Source organism: Myxocyprinus asiaticus, chromosome 3 (assembly GCF_019703515.2).
Source record: "Myxocyprinus asiaticus isolate MX2 ecotype Aquarium Trade chromosome 3, UBuf_Myxa_2, whole genome shotgun sequence".
NCBI classification, from domain to species: Eukaryota; Metazoa; Chordata; class Actinopteri; order Cypriniformes; family Catostomidae; genus Myxocyprinus; species Myxocyprinus asiaticus.
In genome coordinates this window covers 27,334,672-27,358,263 of record NC_059346.1, presented here as the reverse complement: position 1 = coordinate 27,358,263, position 23,592 = coordinate 27,334,672, and the positions used below count along the sequence as shown (strand labels likewise).

Sequence of the window (23,592 nt, the reverse complement as noted above, 5' to 3'; positions counted from 1 at the left end):
TAAATGTGTACAACAATGACATTTTAGTCGGAATTGCATTGCTATGCTATGAACGAATGTGCTTCCGCAGCTTCTGTTTGGCGCCACCTATGGCAGGACCAACTATTAATTCTGCTCTAGTATGTGGAGGGAGGGAGAGAGGAAAAGAAAGAGGGGAAAGCAAAAAAGAAAAGAAGGGTAACACAGATCTATAACTATATCGCTGACCCTAACCTTACTGTACATATTTCTCGAATACCTTAACAATTATAATAATTGAGGTAAGTTTGCTCTGTCATTTAGCCTACTGCTTTTGTTAACAAAGACGATTAATGGAAAGAAAAAAATACGCTACTGAAAACATCCGCATATGTTATCAAATGGACAGTTTAATCTATAATTATGTAGAAACGACTGTGTTAACAAGCCATACGGATAATTTCTCCATGAACTCACAGAGGAACGTGATAGTCAGCATGAGTGATCATGATAGAGTCAATTACCACCCCATCTGGCAATATGCCCTCACATCAACTTGCGCGTGGCGTAAATAGAAATTCTGTGAAACAAGTATACAGTGGTCACCTTGTCATTAATTTATTTAACTCAATATGTACATTGTATAGTATCTGTTTTGATGTATGTTATGTTTATTATGAACAATAGGATAATCATTACAAGTAGCAATACGTGTCTCTTTAAAATCGTATTGTAATCGTATTGTATTGTAATCGTATTCAAGTTCCATATGAAAATAAAAACGTATTCCTGAAACATACAATCCATTATATGCCCTTATCAAGATAAGTTATAAGAACAATATAAATAGAAACGATCCACTGATTAGGATTCTACCTGATATCTCTATTTAAAACAACTGCTTTATTTCTTTTTCTGGAACAGGTTTCTAATATGGCTGTTACATCCATTCTTGGGATGGACATTCTGTGAATGGACAGCTTCTATATACAGTAATTTAAACTCTAATGGCTCTCCATATTTAGTATCTGCTTAGTGTGCAAGTTAATCTTAATATAAGAGTGGAGGAGGACATGATCAGCCGAATAGAAGACTGGAGGAGCTCCAGCTGGTGGTAAGTTCATTTGCATGGATGTTGGCATACACTTAGATTTATGTTAACCACTTCAAACCTGCAGGGGAAGCAAAACAGGATAAACTGATAATACATCTAGGATCCTGTTTAGTTTGTAATGAAGCAGTATCAATAAAAAAATGCTCTGTTTAATAAAATCATCATTTGTGTAATCATGGATGTTTAACTGTAACTGACTTATTTTGCAGGACATTTCATCTGGTCTCAAAAAAGAGGGAAGGTAGGCGAATGACCCTACATTAATGTAATCAGTGTGTTGAATTAGTTGGTGTATTGACTCCTGCAATTATTTTTATGTAGCTTATTCTATGTCAAGCCAGAGTTTGTTTTTGATACCTTGGTTAAGATTTTGTGTTGTTTGCTCAGGACATTTTGTCACACAGAGGAAAATATAATTTGTGCTGGGTAGATAATTTCATACTGTTGTGGGGGCATTAGATACAGGACAGAGATGGAAAATCTTGATATCAGAGTTAATCAGACTTGTTTTGAAACAAAATTGAATTTTTGTTATTGTTATTTTAGCATTATGTATTGTTGTTATTTGACATAGTTGAAGCAGATTTTGAGCTGAAATTAAAATGTAGGTACTACATTGCAAATCACTTTGTTAATGTTGTGCTTGAACCATTAGGTTATTATTTCAATACAATACAATTTCCCTTCATGATTTCCAGTAAGCCGCAACCATGAGTACAGATGCAGAGATGGCCATTTATGGCAAGGCTGCCGTATATCTACGTAAGCCTGAGAAGGAGAGAATTGAGGCTCAGAGCAAGCCCTTTGATGCCAAGACTGCCTGCTATGTGGTTGATCCCAAAGAGTTGTATGTCAAAGGAACAATCAAGAGCAGAGATGGTGGCAAAGTCACCGTTATTGTGCTTGACACCAAGGAGGTGAATTTTCCTTATTCCATGTAAACTAGATGCTCAATACATTAATCATTGCAAATTTTCTCTGGTAAATCTAATAAATGACCATTATAGGAGAGAGTTGCTAAGGAGGATGATGTCCACCCGATGAATCCTCCCAAGTTTGACAAGATTGAGGACATGGCCATGATGACCCATCTCAATGAACCCTCTGTGTTGTATAACCTCAAAGAGCGTTATGCAGCATGGATGATCTATGTGAGTTAAGAAGCTACATACAGCATTAATGTTCATTTTGACTATTATGCTTTAATCGGACAACTTATCTGCTCGTTTCAGACCTACTCTGGACTGTTCTGTGCTACTGTGAACCCCTACAAGTGGCTCCCAGTGTATGATGCAGAAGTGGTGTCTGCTTACAGAGGCAAAAAACGTATGGAGGCCCCACCCCACATCTTCTCTGTCTCTGACAATGCCTATCAGTTCATGCTTACTGGTAAGATCTTAATTTTTAAATAATTTTGATTTGTGGAATTCTAGATTTTAGTTTTTATAAAACAACTATTAAAAATTATTACCTTTCAATTTACAGACAGAGAGAACCAGTCTGTCCTGATTACGTATGTATCTACTGTATAGAGATGTTGAGAATGGTTTTATTTTATCCTCATGGAAATTGCACGTCTGATCATCTTCTGTCTTATCATCTCTCATAAACCAGTGGAGAATCTGGTGCTGGAAAGACTGTGAACACCAAACGTGTCATCCAGTACTTTGCCACAGTTGCAGTGGTGGGTGACAAGAAGAAAGATCAAGCTCCTGGAAAAATGCAGGTTTGAAATGAGATATACAAATATATTTATATCAGTGTTTAAAAAGTTTTTGCAAATTATCTTTACAAGAGACATTTAAAATTTAACCCCTTACACTACAGGGATCTCTTGAAGACCAGATCATTGCTGCCAACCCTCTGCTTGAGGCTTATGGTAATGCCAAGACTGTGAGAAATGACAACTCATCTCGTTTTGTAAGTTTACCAGTTTTTATTTATAGGGAGCATTTGTTATGCTATGTCTATGTATTTTCTAAATGCATGTTATTGATCTTATTGTGAACGATTCATCCATGCATATGTTTTATTTATTTTTTTGACCTCGTAATCATTAATCAAAATTTCATAACTTGATCTTCCGGTGGTTGTGTTCGAGACATTTTACGCCTGAATTGCTGAGGTGATCACTAATGAATACAATGCTTTGGATGCCTCTGGAGCTTATTTATATTTTTGAATGCAGTAATGCTTAACTTTTTTCTATCGCACAGTAGCAATAATGTTATTTTGTTGTAAACAGGGTAAATTCATCAGAATTCACTTTGGCACAACTGGAAAACTGGCTAGTGCTGATATTGAGACATGTAGGTGGACAAGCTTTTAATTGATCAATCTGTATATTTTTCTTTGTCTATCAATCTTCAGATCATAACTTCATTATTTTCTCTACAGATCTGCTGGAGAAGTCTAGGGTGACATTCCAGCTTCCAGATGAGAGAGGCTACCACATTTTCTACCAGATGATGACCAACCATAAGCCAGAACTGATTGGTAGGTGGACACATTTCAATCAAAGCTCTTTTTTAAATTCAAAATAGTATTGTAAAATATTCTGTCAAAAATGCTCTGTGTATTTTACAGAAATGACGCTCATAACCACCAACCCTTATGACTTCCCCATGTGCAGTATGGGTCAGATCACAGTGGCAAGCATTGATGATAAAGAGGAGTTGGTTGCAACTGATGTGAGTTATTGTTATTTGATAAATGATTTATTCCATGTAAATATGGCAGATCTTAGTCCTTTTTTTCTTTGTGTGTAATATCCAGACTGCTATTGACATTCTGGGCTTCAGTGCTGAGGAGAAGAATGGCATCTACAAGTTCACTGGAGCTGTGCTGCATCATGGTAACATGAAGTTCAAGCAGAAGCAGCGTGAGGAGCAGGCTGAGCCTGATGGCACAGAGGGTGAGATTAAATAGTTTTCATGTGTAATCTCATTTAAAAATGCTTAGATTGAGAGATCCCTTTCTATTTGCTTAAAATAAATAATTTTTCCTATAGTTTTCAGTGAAAGATATGGGATGATTTTTTAAATTTTGAACTAAAAAATTGCAGAGGCTGACAAAGTAGCCTACCTTCTGGGCTTGAACTCTGCTGATATGCTGAAGGCTTTGTGTTACCCCAGAGTGAAGGTTGGAAATGAGTTTGTGACCAAAGGTCAAACTGTGCCACAGGTATGTAGTAACATACAGTATGTCCTGCTATGTATGTGCAGGCTTGGGGAGTAACAGAATACTTGTAACGGCGTTACGTAATCATGATACAAAATTTTTTTAATTGTAATCCGTTATACAGTCACATAAAAACTCAACGTATTCAGATATACAGTCACATAAAAACTCAACGTATTCAGATTACAGTTACATTTGGTAAAAATTGGGATTACTAGCAGGATTACAGTTTTCAGTATATAAAAAAATACACAAAAGATTCTCCTGACATAAAATGATAAAGACCGCTGCTTGCTTTATAGTGGTACAGATATGATCAGATGTGCGCTGGAGATCTCTTCTGGTTCTCTCTCGTGTCTCACGTGAATCTGGCGCCACTTACTGTCGCATGTGTAAATAACACCTGTTTCACATCAACACTGCACTCTCGAGGCAAACATGGTCAAACCATTAAAGTCAGCATGAAATGAAAATTCACCCTATCTATTTTCAAAATGCATGTTATTGATCTTATTGTGAACGATCCATCCATTCATATGTTTTATTTATTTTTTTGACCTCGTTTGGTCAAAACTTGATATTCCGGTGAAACAACAGACTTCTCTCTGGTGGCATACGCAGGACTTCTCCAATTACTTAGTCTGCTTAAACCGTGCCCCTTTCTTATACATGCCACAGCCTTGCGTAGAGTTGAACGAAGCATAAATCGCATGTTGGTGAAGATGGCAAGGTGTATTTTTGTCTGTTTTCCTTCAAAACTATCATTCCTTAACCCAAAATTCCTTGGTTACGGGTCAGCTGGCTTGAATTTACATTTCGAATGAGAAGAAATAACAGCAAATTCGCGGTTGTGTTCGAGACATTTCACGCCTGAATTGCTGAGGTGATCACTAATGAATACAATGCTTTGGATGACTCTGGAGCTTATTTATATTTTTGAATGCAGTTATATGGGGATGCACAGCACGAGTAAGTGTTTTTTCCCCCTTATATTTAGTGTATTGTGATTCCAAACGTTAAAATATGGTTATCTGTTACTCACTCAGCCTCTTCATAAGCAAAGGCCACGATGTACTCGTGTGTTTATGTTGTCAGTTTGATCATAAATGTGTTGAGATCGCTGCTCAATTTCACTGATAACTAGCTGTGACTCGAGCAGCACGGTGGTAGGGGTGTGTGTCCCCGCTGCAAACTTGCATTCAGATCTGCCTCCGTTCTGCTATGCAATGGCCATATACTCACAATCCAATCAACACCCAATGGATAAACTCAAATCCCTGCCCTATATTTTTTTCTTGGTCGATAAGCTGTTTCACTTGGAAATACGTCACAATACGGAAATCAGTCGCAACTTCCATTTCATGCCGACTTTAATCCCATGTGGGAAATTATGACTGATTGATCAGAGTGCCTTGCTGGAAAGTAATGTTAATAAGGAGATAATTGGCATCAGTTGCCACTTCCTATTTCTGATACAAACAGGTTTGGCATCAGTGTGATGTGTCTTTCAGGCTTTCTATCTAAAATGACTCAGCATTAAGCTGCAGAAACCTCTTCTTGTTAACTGTTGCACAAAAGCTAGTTCTCTTCTCCGTCATTTCAACAGAAAACAAACCTATTTGTCGGAGGTTCAAGTTTGTTTTTATGCCTTTAAGCTTGTCAAGAGGAAAGTTGCCTCAATTCAAATGCCATGCCCATGTCACTACACATGGGTTTTGATTTGTCCTGTTTATTTGAACACACAATTCATCCATGGATACAAGAAGTGCTGTTTTATTGCAATGGTCACTGGAGAACTATTATACTTTTTGTCAAAATTCTGATATTCTTGCCTCTTCAATGGATAAAAGGAAAACAACATTACAGTTCAGTGCAATTTACCTTCCTGCTGTGAAGATGCAGTGATTTTACAAGGACCCAACATATAATTTAAAGAAGCATTTAAAGGTAAGACCCACACAAAAATCACATTAGCAGTGATAGCTAAAATTAATCATAAGTGTTCCCTAATTTCGCCATCCGACCATCTGTCAATTGTTTATGCAAGAGCAGGAATAGAAGCGGAGAAACTACCACTCCCTCTGGTGAACAGCCAGTATTCTGGTACACGGGACGCCTACTGTCGAAATTTTAGTGTGAATTCTCATTTCCATCTTAACTTCAGTTGAAACTCTAAAACTGTTCTCTGAAATGCTTTCATGTTGTAATGACAACAGTAATTGGGACAGCATTTCTTTTTTTCTTTGTTAAAAAAAAATCCAGATTGTACACATGAATACCAAATGAATTGAAAATATTAAGTTCTTAGGGATAAATTTCAATGGATTTAATTTATCTGATTTTGATACATATTACAAATGTATTGTTAAGAACAGCTCAAAAGTATGGGTGAGGGAGAAATACTGGCAAATGTAACATTTTAAAACTCATAGAAAGTTGGAATAAGTAAATCAAGACACAGTAAAAATGTTTCAATCTATTTTGATCTATTCTTTAAAACAAGATGATAGGCACTGGAGACATTAATAATGATGATGATGATGATGATCATTAAGATAGCATGTGATCTACCTATTGCAGTCGGAAGTTAATGAATGGTCACTGCCCATTAGTATACATGCTATCTGCAGTACATGGCAGAATTCAACTTTGTAGTGTTTTTGAATCTGAGGTATATCCTGTCAGATTTTTTTATATTAACCAAGACAAAATTCAGTGCATCTGTTCTAACTGTTTTTGCTTGATGAGAAAATAAACTATTTTCTGTAACAGATAGTGGACTCACCTGATCAGTATTTGTAACAGATTATATGTAAAAAGTAACCCTCCTAACCCTGCAGATGTGTTAGTCCTAAGAATTAGGAGTGAATCTGAAAGCAGAAGGACGTTAGAATAAAAATTACAATGTATTCTATCCACAGGTGTACAACTCTGTGAGCGCTTTGGCCAAATCTATCTATGAGAGGATGTTCTTGTGGATGGTCATTCGTATCAACCAGATGTTGGACACAAAGCAGGCCAGACAGTTCTTCATTGGTGTGCTGGATATTGCTGGCTTTGAGATCTTCGATGTAAGAATTATTTTATCTAATTTGAAAGCAAGTTGACTTAAGTTCAGTGTTCAGTAAAATTTTCTCTCTCCAGTTCAACAGCATGGAGCAACTGTGCATCAACTTTACCAATGAGAAACTGCAACAGTTCTTCAACCACCACATGTTTGTGCTGGAACAAGAGGAGTACAAGAAGGAGGGCATCGTTTGGGAGTTTATTGACTTCGGCATGGACTTGGCTGCTTGCATTGAGCTCATTGAGAAGGTTTTTACTAGTTTATAAACTTCTTAATTTCCACCATTTTCCATTCACAAAATCTGTGATTTTTTTGTAATACTCCTCATTCATTTACTAACAGCCCATGGGTATCTTCTCCATCCTTGAAGAGGAGTGCATGTTCCCCAAGGCTACAGACATTTCCTTTAAGAACAAACTATATGATCAGCACCTTGGCAAAAACCAAGCCTTCCAGAAACCAAAGCCTGCCAAAGGCAAGGCTGAGGCCCACTTCTCTCTGGTTCACTACGCTGGAACTGTGGATTACAACATTGTTGGCTGGTTGGACAAGAACAAGGATCCACTGAATGAGTCTGTTGTGCAGCTGTACCAGAAGTCTTCTGTCAAACTTCTGGCTACTCTCTACCCACCTGTTGTTGAGGGTAATTATAAATAAAAAATATTTTAAATAGAGAATGATTGAATTAGCTAATTTGAGCTAATCATTTCAATGTTTGAAAAGAAACTGGCAAGAAGGGAGGCAAGAAGAAGGGTGGCTCCATGCAGACTGTGTCCTCTCAGTTCAGGGTATGTACAGAGGATGTTGAAGCTGATATAACAACATCATTGCTGTATTTGAAAGAAGTGAGAACCATTTTTTATTCTCTATAGGAGAACTTGGGCAAACTTATGACAAACTTGAGGAGCACTCATCCTCACTTTGTGCGTTGTCTAATCCCCAATGAGTCCAAGACTCCAGGTAAAGTAATGAAGGACTTTAAGATGTTTTCATTTGAATTGTTTATATACAAAGCTCTTCATATAAACTGTTTTATAGGTCTCATGGAGAACTTCCTGGTTATCCACCAGCTGAGGTGTAACGGTGTACTGGAGGGTATCAGAATTTGCAGAAAGGGCTTCCCCAGCAGAATCCTTTATGGTGACTTTAAACAGAGGTAATTATGACTAAAATATAATTTCCACTAAGGCTTATCTTAATATAAAGATATGAAGCATTTTGATAAATCTTCCCTAGATACAAGGTGCTGAATGCCAGTGTTATTCCTGAGGGACAGTTTATGGACAACAAAAAGGCCTCTGAGAAACTCCTGGGATCCATCGATGTTGATCATGACCAGTATAGATTTGGGCACACAAAGGTTCATATTCTGCATTACATTTCAAAGACTCCATACTCAAAATCATAAGGCATAACACTGGAATCAAACGTCTTTATTATACACATATTCAGGTGTTCTTCAAAGCTGGTCTTCTGGGTACTCTTGAGGAGATGCGTGATGAGAAACTGGCTGCTCTGGTCACAATGACTCAGGCTCTCTGCCGTGGTTACCTGATGAGAAGGGAGTTTGTGAAGATGATGGAGAGGAGGTGAGTTATGTAAGGTATAACGTACAGTCAGCCAGTCGTTATCACAAAATAAACAGACAGGGTGATCAGGACCTTGATGCAAAGTGTTCATTATCCCACTTATTACACAGCTACCTACCAAGTAAATAAATAAATGGGTATGAAATATTAATTTGCGTTGAAAATCTTTTAAAGTAAGAAAAAAAAAAGTTGCAGAGTCTCTAGAAATAGCTCAATTTCACCCACTATGTACAAAAAGACTTGCCAAATAAATAAATAAAAGCAGACTTTGAAAAGTTGATTTAAGTTTAAATTATTTTATTAGCTTACTTGTGATACAAGAAGTAGCAAAGATGACTGGCAATACCTGGATGACTGGTCTGATAACTTAATCCCCAGCTGAGCGGTTGATATTGTGAAATATCAGACCACTAGATGGCACCATTGACCAATCAGAATCGAGTATTCCAGAAAGCAGTGTAAAACATATTTGATATTCATTACATTTAATGACCAATTATTTACAGGGAGTCCATTTACACCATTCAATACAACATCCGCTCATTCATGAACGTCAAACACTGGCCATGGATGAAGGTTTACTACAAGATTAAGCCTCTGCTGAAGAGTGCTGAGACTGAGAAGGAGCTGTCAAACATGAAAGAGGACTATGCAAAATGCAAAGAAGATCTTGCCAAGGCTGAAGCCAAAAAGAAAGAGCTTGAGGAGAAGATGGTAGCACTGTTGCAAGAGAAGAATGATCTGCAGCTTCAAGTAGCCTCTGTGAGTATGCTTTAACTCACTGAAACTTTAAATTTTGATAGATATTTTAGTACAATAGTACGTAAAATATATATTATATATATATATATATATATATATATATATTGTTCCTGTCAGGAAGCTGAGAATCTCTCAGATGCTGAGGAGAGGTGTGAGGGTCTGATCAAGAGCAAAATCCAGCTTGAAGCTAAACTCAAAGAGACAACTGAGAGACTGGAGGATGAGGAAGAAATCAATGCTGAACTCACAGCCAAGAAGAGGAAACTGGAGGATGAGTGCTCTGAGCTGAAGAAAGATATTGATGACCTGGAGCTCACCTTAGCTAAAGTGGAAAAGGAGAAACATGCCACTGAAAATAAGGTTTGTGACAGAGTTGATTTAATACTTAATTAAAAAAGTTATTTTATGCACTTATATTTTTGTTAATTAATAATAATAATTATTATTATTATTATTAGGACAAAAGGAATTAATTTAGTATCCAACATTGCACAGGTCAAGAACCTGACTGAGGAAATGGCAGCACAGGATGAGAGCATTGCCAAGCTTACAAAGGAGAAGAAAGCCCTCCAAGAGGCACATCAGCAGACTCTGGATGATCTCCAGGCAGAGGAGGACAAAGTCAACACCCTGACCAAAGCCAAGACAAAGCTTGAGCAACAAGTTGATGATGTGAGTTACCATTTCAACATGTCCTTGTAGATGAAATTCAGAATTTAGCTTTAAACATTTATATATTGTTTTCCCATAGCTTGAGGGTTCCCTTGAACAAGAGAAGAAGCTCCGCATGGACCTTGAGAGAGCCAAGAGAAAGCTCGAAGGAGACCTCAAACTGGCCCAGGAGTCCATTATGGACCTGGAGAATGACAAGCAGCAATCTGAGGAAAAACTGAAGAAGTAATTAAAAACAAATCATTATAACTTATATTGTTATGTTTGTGTTATGCATGTTATTTTTTATGCATGTTATTGTTTTATGAACAATTATTGTTGAAATCATACAGGAAAGACTTTGAAACAAGCCAGCTTCTCAGCAAGATTGAGGATGAACAATCTCTTGGAGCTCAACTCCAGAAGAAGATCAAGGAGCTTCAGGTATTTTTTGGACTCTTATTTTACATTGTAAATTTTATTTAAAAATCAAGATCAGAAATTGATTAATAACTTGCCCCTGTAGGCTCGTATTGAGGAACTGGAGGAAGAGATCGAGGCTGAACGTGCTGCTCGTGCAAAGGTGGAGAAGCAGAGAGCTGATCTCTCCAGGGAACTTGAGGAGATCAGTGAGAGGCTTGAGGAGGCTGGAGGAGCAACTGCTGCTCAGATTGAGATGAATAAGAAGCGTGAGGCTGAATTCCAGAAGCTGCGCCGAGATCTTGAAGAGGCCACCCTCCAGCATGAAGCCACTGCTGCTGCCCTCCGCAAGAAGCAGGCCGACAGTGTGGCTGAGCTGGGAGAGCAAATCGACAACCTCCAGCGTGTCAAGCAAAAGCTTGAGAAGGAGAAGAGCGAATACAAAATGGAGATTGATGATCTCTCCAGCAACATGGAGGCTGTTGCCAAAGCAAAGGTTGAGAACTGTATTTCTAAAACAAATATAAAATTCCAAAAATCTTATAAATATCTAACGACTTTGTATTTGCAGTCCAATCTAGAAAAGATGTGCCGCACACTTGAGGACCAACTTAGTGAAATAAAGGCCAAGAATGATGAGAATGTTCGTCAGATAAATGACATCAGTGCTCAAAGAGCAAGACTTCAAACTGAAAATGGTAACATGACAATTATGAACAAATGAAAAGTTTAAGAATTATTGAGAAAAGTGTACTACAATCATTTACAGATCTGACTCTAACAAAGGCTTATTAGAAGAAATAAACATACTGATTACTAAAAACTTGCCTCCATAGACTGTTTAAAATTAACTGATATAGATCTGACACAGTGAATCTAAATCTCAACAGGCGAGTTTGGCCGTCAACTGGAGGAGAAGGAGGCTCTAGTTTCTCAGCTCACCAGAGGCAAACAAGCTTTCACTCAACAAATAGAGGAGCTTAAGAGACATATTGAAGAGGAAGTTAAGGTAATACAGCATAATCATTGTAACCATTGTAGCCAGATTGGGAGGGTTCCCGCTCACTACTTTCAATAGATTTGTGCGGGAGAAAATGTGCTTGGGCAGGTGGTCAAAATTTGGACTGCTTTGGAATGATTTTGGTGGGTTTTTAAAAAATTATAAAATTAAGAATTTTCATTGCCCATGCAGCTAAAATAAAGAAAACATCTCCACACACAATCATTTAGTCAAATAGCCAGAACACTGATTGACAGAAAATGTTTAATCCTGTTCAGAGGAGCTACGAGTTGCCACACTCGCCAGCGAGTTCTGAAAGTGCACGATCTGCAAGTGTTGCTCGTTAATTTTTGTGATAGAAATGAGACAATCTTAACAATGACAAAGCTGTAAAAATGTAAGAGAACAGATTGAAAGTGGGGAAATTACCCAGATATCAAGTGGTGGTTAATGCCAGGACTTACCTGTGGAGTTTTTCTTGGAGAAATTGCACCTTTGAGTTTCTCCCATGACCAGGCCACTGATGCCTTTTGGCTAGAAGTTTAATGCTGTTGAGAACACTGCAGGATATTTCATGAAGTTGGCACTCATGGTGATCATAGACTGTAGTATCATAAAGTAACACGACTTAAGTGACTTTTGAATTTGCTGCTCTTTCTGGATTTATGGATGTGCACACAGGAACACGGAATGATTGAAAATCAGCTGCGTTACATCCACGATGACAGCTGTCTAGGAACTTAGACTGTTCTTTGTATTAGCGAATTCACCTTGCTTAAATTAATACTAAGATTTACAGTCTTCTTGGAATGAGCCATAACAGCGTGAAAAGGTAGGACAGATTATATATAACCCTTATATGACATATTAATAAAAGAATAGGCCTATTGAATGGCACACACATAACTGCAATCATAGCACAATGGCATACTTTCATTATTTGGCTTCTTGAAATCCCAGGGCAGCATATTTGTTCCTTTTCTGTGCATGTGTGTGTGTTTATATGTGTGAATAAAAGAAAAATGGGTAAATGGAAAGGTTTTTGGAAACTTTATCTTTGCATCACTTAATTGTGTTGTCAAGGTTGTAAAGGCAATGCTGTAGTATTATGGTTAATGTGCATTTCATTTTCATACACACTATTTGGGTGACTTTTTATGGATTGGAGCAGGTTTTGAGCAATCATTGGGCTGGAAAATGTCAAACGAATCTGGCAACCACATATTTGCCACTGTAGAGTACAGCTAATGGCATGACTTTGTCTCCTAGGCCAAGAACGCTCTGGCCCATGCTGTGCAGTCAGCCCGTCATGACTGTGACCTGCTCCGTGAGCAGTTTGAGGAAGAGCAGGAGGCAAAGGCTGAGCTGCAGCGGGGAATGTCTAAAGCCAACAGTGAGGTTGCTCAGTGGAGGACCAAATATGAAACTGATGCCATCCAGCGCACAGAGGAGCTTGAAGAGGCCAAGTATGAATATCAAAAGAGCTGATAAACACGTGTTAGTTATATGTGAAAATGAATGCATTTTCTGACCGAAGTTTACAAAATGCATAACAGGAAGAAGCTAGCTCAGCGTCTGCAAGAGGCAGAGGAACAAATTGAGGCAGTGAACTCCAAATGTGCTTCTCTGGAGAAGACCAAACAGAGACTCCAGGGTGAAGTGGAGGACCTCATGATTGATGTGGAGAGAGCCAATGCTTTGGCTGCCAACCTTGACAAGAAGCAGAGGAACTTTGACAAGGTAAAGAATTTGACTAATTCTGTGACAATTCCTCTCACACGCTAAATTAAATAATAATATTTTAAGCTGACCCTGAAATGTCTCTACCCAAGGTCGTGGCAGAATGGAAGCAGAAGTATGAGGAAGGTCAGGCAGAGCTGGAAGGTGCCCAGAAAGAGGCTCGCTCACTCAGCACTGAGCTGTTCAAGATGAAAAACTCCTATGAGGAGAGTCTGGATCAGCTGGAGACACTCAAGAGAGAAAACAAGAACCTGCAGCGTAAAACAACAATTGTTGAATTAGAAAAACTTCAGTGTGTTTAATTGCTAATTAGCATTTTCTAATTCTAATTTAGGCATTCTAGTAGTAAACATTTAGCAACTTTCCATTAAACATATTGATTAATTAAACACACATTATTGATGGTTTATTGGATGTTCATAATGATACAGATGGCATTTTTTCTTCTATAGAGGAGATTTCAGATCTGACAGAGCAGTTAGGTGAGACTGGTAAGAGCATTCATGAGCTTGAAAAGGCTAAGAAAACAGTGGAAACAGAGAAGGCTGAGATTCAGACCGCCCTGGAGGAGGCTGAGGTAAATTTTTGAGATCAGTATTATTGGCGGTTATTCTCAATAAAATCACTTTACTGCAGTGTAGGGCTGCACAATATATTGCATTTATCAAAATATTTTAAAACAATTGACGTCACGATATGCATATCATGGCTTGAGATAACGGAATGATATTAATACTTTAAAAAAAATAACGTTAATGTCGTTGTAGAGAACAGAGAATAGACTGGGTGTGCAGTTGTCACTTGGTGTGTGTGCACGTGCAGTGTAGATGCCGGTCCTATAAGCACTCCAGTGCTCGAGCACTTATGGCAAAGTACAAGATATTCCCCATTCATTTTCTTTTTATTTCAACATTAACAGATTTGGCGATTACATGAGAGATGACACATTTCAGTAAGTTGTATCTTTCAACATTACATCTGATGTTAATTTATGTTTTCTTCATTAGAGAGAGAATTGTGTCCTGCTCCGTTTGAATGAGCAGTAACTGCGATCTGTCACACAAAGCATTAGAGAGCATCAAAACAACATTTATTGTTCGAATTTCGTGAAAACATTTACATATTGAAAGCTGAGACTAAAATCGTAACATTTGTTGATATTTTGCTAATGATGGTAAAACGGTTTATGTTGTACGTAATCGGTGTGCAATTTGGAACAAAAGAAAACTATGTTTGTGATCTCTGGAATAGACGGTCATTTTTTTTCCCCCCAATGAACTTAATCTTACTTGGGCATTTTGATGATGTCATTATAGGATTATAGCATTGCATATCACATACCACATTTTTTCTCCATGTTGTGCAGCCCTACTACAGTGTCAATTATAGGTTTTTCTTCTAAATATTTTTTTATATCATCTTTCATAGGGCACCCTGGAGCATGAGGAGTCCAAGATTCTTCGTGTCCAGCTTGAGCTAAACCAGGTCAAGAGTGAGATTGACAGGAAGCTTGCAGAGAAGGATGAGGAGATGGAGCAGATCAAGAGGAACAGCCAGAGAGTCATTGAGTCCATGCAGAGCACTCTGGACTCAGAGGTCAGAAGCAGAAATGATGCCCTGAGAATCAAGAAGAAGATGGAGGGAGATCTTAATGAGATGGAGATTCAGCTGAGCCATGCTAATCGCCAGGCTGCTGAATCCCAGAAACAGCTGAGGAATGTTCAGGGACAACTCAAGGTATGTGACTGCTCTCTGGCTTTCAGTTGTATAAGTATGTAAATGAGAATGTTGAGCAAATTTAAAAGCAAAAACTAATCAGGGAGCCCTTTAAAAAAAAATAAATAAATAAAAAAATAAAAATGTTGTTTACAGGACGCCCAACTGCACCTTGATGATGCCCTGAGAGGACAGGAAGACATGAAGGAGCAGGTGGCCATGGTGGAGCGCAGAAACACTCTGATGCAGGCTGAGATTGAGGAGCTGAGAGCTGCTCTGGAGCAGACAGAGAGAGGCCGCAAAGTGGCTGAACAAGAGCTGGTGGACGCCAGTGAGCGTGTTGGACTGCTGCACTCTCAGGTGAGAGCATATTGGGGTTTTTTGTTTGGGTTTTTTTGTACACTGAAGTTAAGGTCACTGAGAGCATTGTTTATATATTTAAAAAAAAAAAAAAAAAAAAAAAAATTCTTATCCATTTTGTAGAACACAAGTCTTCTGAACACCAAGAAGAAGCTTGAAGCTGACCTTGTTCAGATCCAGAGTGAAGTTGATGACACTGTACAGGAAGCAAGGAACGCAGAGGATAAGGCCAAGAAGGCCATCACTGATGTGAGTAATTGACAACTCAAGAAGCCTCACAAGAATCTGCACATGTAAATATTTAGACCTAATGCAAATTTGTGGAATTTGTGAATTCCAAAAGGCTGCAATGATGGCAGAAGAGCTCAAAAAGGAGCAGGACACAAGTGCTCACCTTGAGAGGATGAAGAAGAACCTGGAGGTCACAGTGAAGGACCTGCAGCACCGTCTGGATGAGGCTGAGAATCTGGCCATGAAGGGAGGAAAGAAACAACTCCAGAAACTGGAGTCCAGGGTAAGCTTTGCCTTTCAGTGTTCATAATCTTGATTTGGGTGCTTTGAAGTGTATGTCATACTATAATACTGACTATTTTGTGTTTGATAGTGCAAACCTAATTTCTTTGAGTGAAATGAGTTTAATAATATCTATAATTAAGGTCCGTGAGCTTGAGACTGATGTTGAGGCAGAACAGAGACGTGGAGCTGATGCTGTTAAAGGTGTTCGCAAATATGAGAGGAGAGTGAAAGAACTCAGCTACCAGGTAAAGAAAATTGATAATTTCAGATAAAAATTCTCTGATCATATTCTATTCTAATGTATTTTTATTACCTGCAGACTGAGGAGGATAAAAAGAACATAAACAGACTGCAGGATCTGGTTGACAAGCTTCAGCTGAAGGTCAAGGCTTACAAGAGGCAGGCTGAAGAAGCTGTGAGTACCTCATTTGAGAACTTTAAATGCTTCATTTTAGCTAGTATGTGCCTTGTGTATATATATATATATTTGACATTGCAGGAGGAACAAGCCAATTCTCACCTGTCCAAGTTGAGGAAGGCACAACATGAGCTGGAGGAGGCTGAGGAGCGCGCTGACATTGCTGAATCTCAGGTCAACAAACTCAGAGCCAAGAGCCGTGATGCTGGAAAGGTAATTTATATGAAAACAATTCTAATTCTTACTTTAAGATTTGCTTTCTGAGGTATTTTAAAACATACTTGCCACAGCTTTAAAGCTTTAGTTTAATCCCTCAATTTAACTTTAAACTTGTGCTAAATTATATATTTGTAAATAAACATTTCTTATTTTTCCAGGTTAAAGAGGTAGCTGAGTGAAAACCTTTCAAAGTATTTAAAAATGTCAAATGAATACTAAATAAAACTATTATTTAACAACTTATTTGGACCTCCATTTCTCTTGATTGATTTGTAGATGAATACCTAATGCAGTATTTTCTAGTACACACAATATGAACTATTATATGACATGAACAAAGATCTCAATAGGTCACTAAACATTATTATTGCATGTTTATATTTTTCACTTTAAAAAGTGGTTGCAACTTGATCAAGGAATCAAATTTCCAGTCATACTCAAAGACGGTAGAGAGAGTGCATAATATGAGAGGTTATAGTGATTTTGGTATTGTTTCCTGCCCCACACAATGCATCCCATGTTTGCCAGCGATGAAGAAGGTCTTCATTAAGTACAAGTCTGTGCTGATTGTGAAGGACTGCAAATAAAGATATTTCCACAGAGAGTGCTGGGTAGATTACTTCTGAAATGTAATCGGGTACCAGTTACAAATTACACAACCTGTAATCAGTAACAATCTTTTAGATTACATTTTTTACGTCAGATGTAGGTCATATCTAATCTGATTATTGCATATTTTGATAAATCTTTTAATTCATTTTAAATGTATTAAGTACCAATTAACACTTCATTTAAACATTGTAAACTTAAAATCAAACAGCAACTTGCTATTTGTCAGTTGCTGAGTAAAACAAAAAGGTAATAATAAACTTTATTTCTATATAGTGCTTTAAAGGTGCAGTAGCTCCTTAAGGCACTTTACATAGGAAAAGAACAAGAATATAAGAATAAAAAGCATATAAAACAAGCATATCAAGAGTTAATAAAAACAGTATACAAATAAATAAAATAGTCACGCAAAAGCTGTCCTGAAATCATGTTTTAAGACAAGATTTAAATATACAAAGTCAGAGCTTCTCTAATATCAGCTGGTAGTGAGTTCCACAATTTGAGCATAAGAAAAGTCCTGTCCCCCATAATGCATGAGTCTGAGGGACAGCTAAGGGACCAGATTTGGAGGAACGGAGATCACATTTTTGGGTGTAAAGAGTTAAGAGCTCAGACAAATACTGAGGAGCCAAACCATGCAAAGTCTTGTAGGTAAGCATAATCATTTTAAAATCAACACGAAAATTGACAGGAAGCCAGTACAAGGATTCCAAGATAGGAGTAATGTGATCACTTGTCCTGGACCTAGTCAGGATTCTGACTGCCAATTTTTGCACGTATTGCAATTTATTTAGTGTGGATTTAGAGACCCCAGCAAGGAATGCATTTCAATAGTCAATGCGTAAAAAGACAAAAGTGATGATCAGCTTTTCAACCACAGAGAATAACATAGGGCATAATCTTGCAGTATTTCTGAGATGAAAAAAAAAAAAGGATGTTTTAAAAGAATTCTCCATGTGTGGATCAAATGTCAAACTTGCATTAAATATAAACCAAAATATTTTGGAGTTTGTTTGAAACTCCAAAGCAGAGCCATCCACAGATAGTTAAAGAGCCAGCTTTACGAAGTTGCCAGTAAGTATAAAAGTCTTATTACTGTTCCGACAAAGAAACTAAGTCATACATATTATCTCAGATATACAATGCGAAAAAAGCAGTTTAGAATCGCTGTAGATCTGGGTGTCGTCTGCGTATAAATTAAGACAGAGTGATCTTCGGAGCTGACCAAGAGGAAAAAATATAAATGCTAAAGAGTAAGGGCAGGGATGTAAACTCATAAGTTGAAAAAAGGTGAGAAAGTCCTAGCAGGGTTTCCTAATGTATGTTTTCAGTTGATTCATTTGTTGTATTTAAAGCTTTTTCTTGTATTAAGTTTTTTTTAAGTGCTTAAGCTTATTGTAAAACTTAAGTCCTTTTAATAAGGAAAAATGTAGAAAAATTTACCAAACAATTTGGGCAAACTAGCTTCAGAAAAGGTGAATAGTTTGCATACTTCAAGATGGGTGAGTAAAATATAATGATTGACACTGATGAAAGCGGCACTCAGATCGAGAAGGACAGAGAGCCAGAGTCTGAAGATATTATCAAAATCATTAGTGACTTTAACAAAAGCAGTTTCTGTACTGTGAATATATCAGAAGGAATATTGAAGGGGCTCAGAGAAATTATTAACAGTGAGGTGATTATTTAATTGAGTCAGCAACACATTCTAAGATTTTTGCAAGAAAGGGGAGATTTGAGATTGGTTGAAAATGGTTTAAGTTGTCCAAATTCATGTTTTGTTTTGGGATTTTTTTGGTACTGGAGTTACAGCAGCAGTTTCCAGTGCACAAAGAGTCATTTTTTTTTTTAATATTTAAATTTTTTTTACAATGAATTGTAAAAACACACACAATATTATATATATATATATATATATATATAAAAAATAATAAAAAAAAAAACATTTAAACCCCACAACCCCCCTCCCCGACCCCCCCAAAAAAACAACCCTGTGGTCAATATATATATATATATATATATATATATATATATATATATATATATATACACACATACACACACACACACACACACACACACACACACACACACACAAATCATAAACTATAATACACTACTCTCTCCACACCCCACCCGAGAGCCCTCCAAAAACTCCAGATACCTGCCCCATTTCCGAACAAACTTATCCAAGCCACCCAGTCTTCCAGATGACACCTCCTCATAAGCTGCCACCCTCCCCACCTCCGTGCACCACTCCGGATATGGGGGCGCACCAGCTGACCTCCAACCCCTCAAAATAACCTGCCTGGCGATCATCACACATGTCAGAACCCAGTTCCCTATATGGCCATCCCCACATCGATGACCGCCCCATCGCCCAGAACACAAAGTCTGGGGCAAAATGAAACCTGAGTGCCCACCACGTCGCGCACAAAATTCTGAACCTTCGACCAGAATTTTTAGATCTCGACACACCACCAAAAAACATGGGCCATGTCTCCATCCTCTGATTGGCATCTCCAGCAGGTGGGTGTGTTTTTAAGACCAAGCCTATACAGTCTAGAGGGGGTCCAATAAAATCTATGCAAAATTTTGAATTGTATAAGACGCACCCTTGCATCACTAGATGCAGACTTAACGTTTTTAAGAATCTTAGCCCACACTCCTTCCTCCAATGCCAAGTTGAAATCTTTCTCCCATACTCTCGAGAGAAGTTAAGGCTCTGTCCCCCATACTCTGAATTAACAGGGAGTAGTACACTGATGCCTCATGACCTTTTCCAAAAGCCGCAATCACCTCTCCCAAAGCATCTGCCTCCTTAGGGGTATGTGTGCTACTCCCAAAAATAGTGCAAAGCAGGTGGCGCAGTTGTAAATACCTATAAAACTGAGGTCTGGGGATCCCAAAATGTTGGACCAAGTTTTCAAATGATCTCAACACACCACCTTCATGTAGGTCACCGAGTGTAGCAACCCCACAATCCACTCCGGCCAGCAGAAAGGAGACTTGCCAATACATAGTCTTGGGTTCTGCCATATGCTCGAGGCAGCATTTAAACAAGTGTCCAATTTAAACAATCTGGACACTTTAGTCCATACTGAGTGTAAATGCGAAATAACGGGGTGTAACTTAACTTTAACGATTAGTTTGATAGAGATGCTTTGTAATGGCGAAATAGGGGCAAGAACTGCCTGTTCAATAACAAACCATGGAGGGGCTCTCTCAGGTGGAAGTGACCAATGAGCCAAATGTCTGAGACTGAACGCATAGTAAAATAAAATCTTGGGTAGGCCTAGCCCTCCTTTGTCTATCGGCCTATGTAACTTATTAAAATGCAATCTGGGATGTTTACCATTCCAAATGAAGGACTTCGCTATGCTGTCAAATTCCTTGAAATAAGAGAGGGACATCTACAAGGAGAGATTGTAGCAGGTAGTTACATTTTGGAATACAATTCATTTTAATAACATTAACCTTCCCAATCATCGATAAATGTAATGAAGCCCACCTGCTGACATCGCTCGAAAACCTTTTTATTAAAAGAGTCAAAATTAACACTTAACTAAATCAGACAAATTTGCTGGGAATAAAATCCCCAAATACTTAATGCCCTGTTTGGGCCACTGGAAGGTGCCCGGCTGAAAAGCCTTTACTGGCCAGTACGCTGTCAAAGCCAAAGCTTCAGATTTAGCCCAATTGACTTTGTATCCTGAGAACTTGGAAAAGGAATTAATTCTGTGGAGGCAAGGCAAAGATCTAGTAGGTTCAGAGACAAATAATAAAATATAATCTGCGTAAAACAGAAGCTTATGCGGCACACCTCCTGCCACCACCCCTGGAAAATCATCCTCCTTTCTTATCGCAGCTGCTAATGGTTCCAGGGCAAGACAGAACAATAATGGGGAAAGAGGGCAACCCTGCCAAATGCCCCTATTCAAAGTAAAATAATCTGAGATTAATCCATTTGTTTGTACTGCTGCTACAGGGTGTCTATAAAAAGTAAATTAATCCAACCAATAAATGTACTCCCGAACCTGTACATTTCCAAAATCTTAAAAAGATAATCCCATTCTACCATATAAAACGCCTTTTCGGCATCAAGTGATATGGCAGCGATTGGGGATTGATCATTCGCTACTGACCACATGATATTGATGAGACGCCTGATGTTATCAGAAGAGCTGCGGCCCCGAATAAACCCCACCTGATCTATATGTATATGAGATGTCATAACTTTACTTAATCGATTAGCCAACATTTTTGACAATATTTTTACATCTAGTTGAATCGGGGAAATTGGACGGTAACTTTTACACTCGCTTGGATCTTTGTCCTTTTTAAGAATCAGACTGATCCGGGCTTGTGTCATGGTTGGAGGAAGCTTTCCCTTCTTTAATGATTCAGTATAAACTTATAACAAACGTGGAGTCAGTTCTGTAGCATAGGATCTAAAAAATTCTGTGGCAAAACCATCTGGCCCCGGAGCCTTGCTAGTAGGTAGGGACTTAATTACCTCATCAAGCTCCTCCAAGGTTATCTCAGAATCAAGAGTTTTTTTGCTCAATCGTCAGTTTAGGAAGATCTAATGGTTCCACAAAGTTTCTAATATCTTCATCAGTAGACGAAGACGTAGAACTATAAATTTCAATATAGAACACTTTAAAAGCATTATTAATATCAATGGCTGAGGTAAATATTTCACCACCAACAGATTTCACTGAGGGAATGATAGAAAAAGACTCTCTCTGCTTTATATATCTAGCCAAAAGCTTCCCTGCTTTGTCACCTGACTCAAAGTATGACTGTCTTGCCCTGAATAACCAAAACTCCACTTTCCGCAACAAAATAGTATTATATCTATATTTCAATCGGGTCAATTCTCTGAGGCCATCAGCTGACATACGGCACTTCAGCTCTGCCTCTGCACTTTTAATATTTCCTTCCAACTCCATGAGATCTCGTGCTTTGGATTTTTTGATGAATGAGGCATACTGTATGAACCGGCCCCTAAGAACTGCTTTAAGTGCCTCCCAAGCCACACCCACAGAGGATACTGAGGACCAGTTGGTCTCCATATAAACATGGATTTCAGTCTTTAACATTTGTTGGAAATCAGGATTTTGCAGAAGGGATACACTGAGGCGCCAAATATATGATTTCTTTTTTCTCTATATGTGGCATCACCTCTAAACTCACCAGGGCATGATCTGAGACTAAAATGTTTCCAATTGAGCAATCAACAACAAATTAAATTAGGGATTTAGATATATAAAAAAAAAAAAAAAAAAATTTTTATAGTCCCTACCAGATGGGTTCAAAAGTCTCCAAATATCCAAAAGACCAAGATTTTTACACATCCTGTGAAGCGTCAGTGTTGCTCTAGGGGGCTTACACACTTTTGCTTCACTATGGATTCAGTCCTTGATCATCAAAAGATTGAAGTCTCCTCCCAATATTATATCATGAGGGGTGTCAGCGGTTGGCAACATCCCTTCAAGATCTATAAAAAAGCCCTGATCATCAGCGTTAGATGTGTAAATATTAGCCAGAATCAACCTTTGCCCTTGAATTTCAGCTAAAACAATTACTCTTCATAATTTCTTTAATCTGTTTCAGACATTTGAATTGTAAATGTTTATTAATCAATATAATGACTCCCTTGCTCTTACTTGTGCCAGCACTAAAGAAAGCATGTCCACCCCATATCTTCCCCAATTTTTCAGCTTCCTGCGGGGAGAGATGTGTTTCTTGAAGAAACACTAAATCATATTTCTTACATTTAAGAAAATAAATAACCTTCCTTCTTTTTATGGGGTGCCCCAACCCATTCACATTCCATGTGGAGAGATAGTACACTTATATTAACAACTGACATATTGATATAATAGAAAAAATAAATTGTGTGCCAAAAACAAAATTATGAAGACCACATTCCCCATTAGTGAAACAAATCAACCCCCGACCATCCCCCCAAACAAAACAAACAGAAAAAAGATAAACATGCGCATTAACCCCGCGCACGACAGTGCAAACTGGCGACAATCCCTTTAAACTCAAAAGGTCCATGAACGCCCTCGAGTCCCCACGACAACTTTGCCATTGGATTGCTCAATTTAATTACATAACAGAAAATACTTTGTGAAATAAACCCAGTCAATAGGAAGAATGAACACAAAGAACATGTAGATTCATTCACAGAACTGTCTCAAAAAGGTGTGATCTTCCAGAAAACAAATTTCAGCTGATATAAAACCATTCAGAATCCTCAGA

At 38.1% G+C, this 23,592-nt stretch overlaps 1 protein-coding gene across 1 annotated transcript; it reads left to right on the top strand.

Moving 5' to 3' along the window:
- Positions 1–977: 977 nt before the first annotated feature.
- On the top strand, positions 978–16,953 carry LOC127428883 (myosin heavy chain, fast skeletal muscle-like). Its single transcript, XM_051677547.1, has 41 exons — positions 978–1,072; positions 1,282–1,313; positions 1,771–1,989; positions 2,080–2,223; positions 2,305–2,461; positions 2,558–2,585; positions 2,687–2,798; positions 2,900–2,992; positions 3,318–3,381; positions 3,470–3,568; positions 3,659–3,762; positions 3,848–3,986; positions 4,137–4,255; positions 7,174–7,323; positions 7,397–7,567; positions 7,662–7,962; positions 8,043–8,107; positions 8,192–8,279; positions 8,358–8,475; positions 8,556–8,679; positions 8,772–8,908; positions 9,415–9,670; positions 9,788–10,030; positions 10,166–10,342; positions 10,422–10,567; positions 10,675–10,765; positions 10,848–11,237; positions 11,313–11,439; positions 11,632–11,750; positions 13,011–13,207; positions 13,298–13,481; positions 13,574–13,739; positions 13,934–14,058; positions 14,910–15,218; positions 15,354–15,557; positions 15,681–15,806; positions 15,901–16,071; positions 16,214–16,318; positions 16,393–16,488; positions 16,573–16,704; positions 16,869–16,953. The coding sequence occupies exons 3-41, from the start codon at positions 1,783–1,785 to the stop codon at positions 16,887–16,889; spliced, it is 5,805 nt and encodes a 1,934-aa protein (XP_051533507.1). The 5' UTR covers positions 978–1,072; positions 1,282–1,313; positions 1,771–1,782; the 3' UTR covers positions 16,890–16,953.
- Positions 16,954–23,592: the final 6,639 nt, after the last annotated feature.

Coding starts and splice junctions, on each gene's coding strand:
- LOC127428883 (XM_051677547.1), top strand. CDS start 1,783: ATGAGTACAGATGCAGAGATGGCCATTTATGGCAAGGCTGCCGTATAT. Junction 9,671..9,787: donor TGCAGCTTCAAGTAGCCTCT/GTGAGTATGCTT, acceptor TGTTCCTGTCAG/GAAGCTGAGAATCTCTCAGA. Junction 10,343..10,421: donor TTGAGCAACAAGTTGATGAT/GTGAGTTACCAT, acceptor GTTTTCCCATAG/CTTGAGGGTTCCCTTGAACA.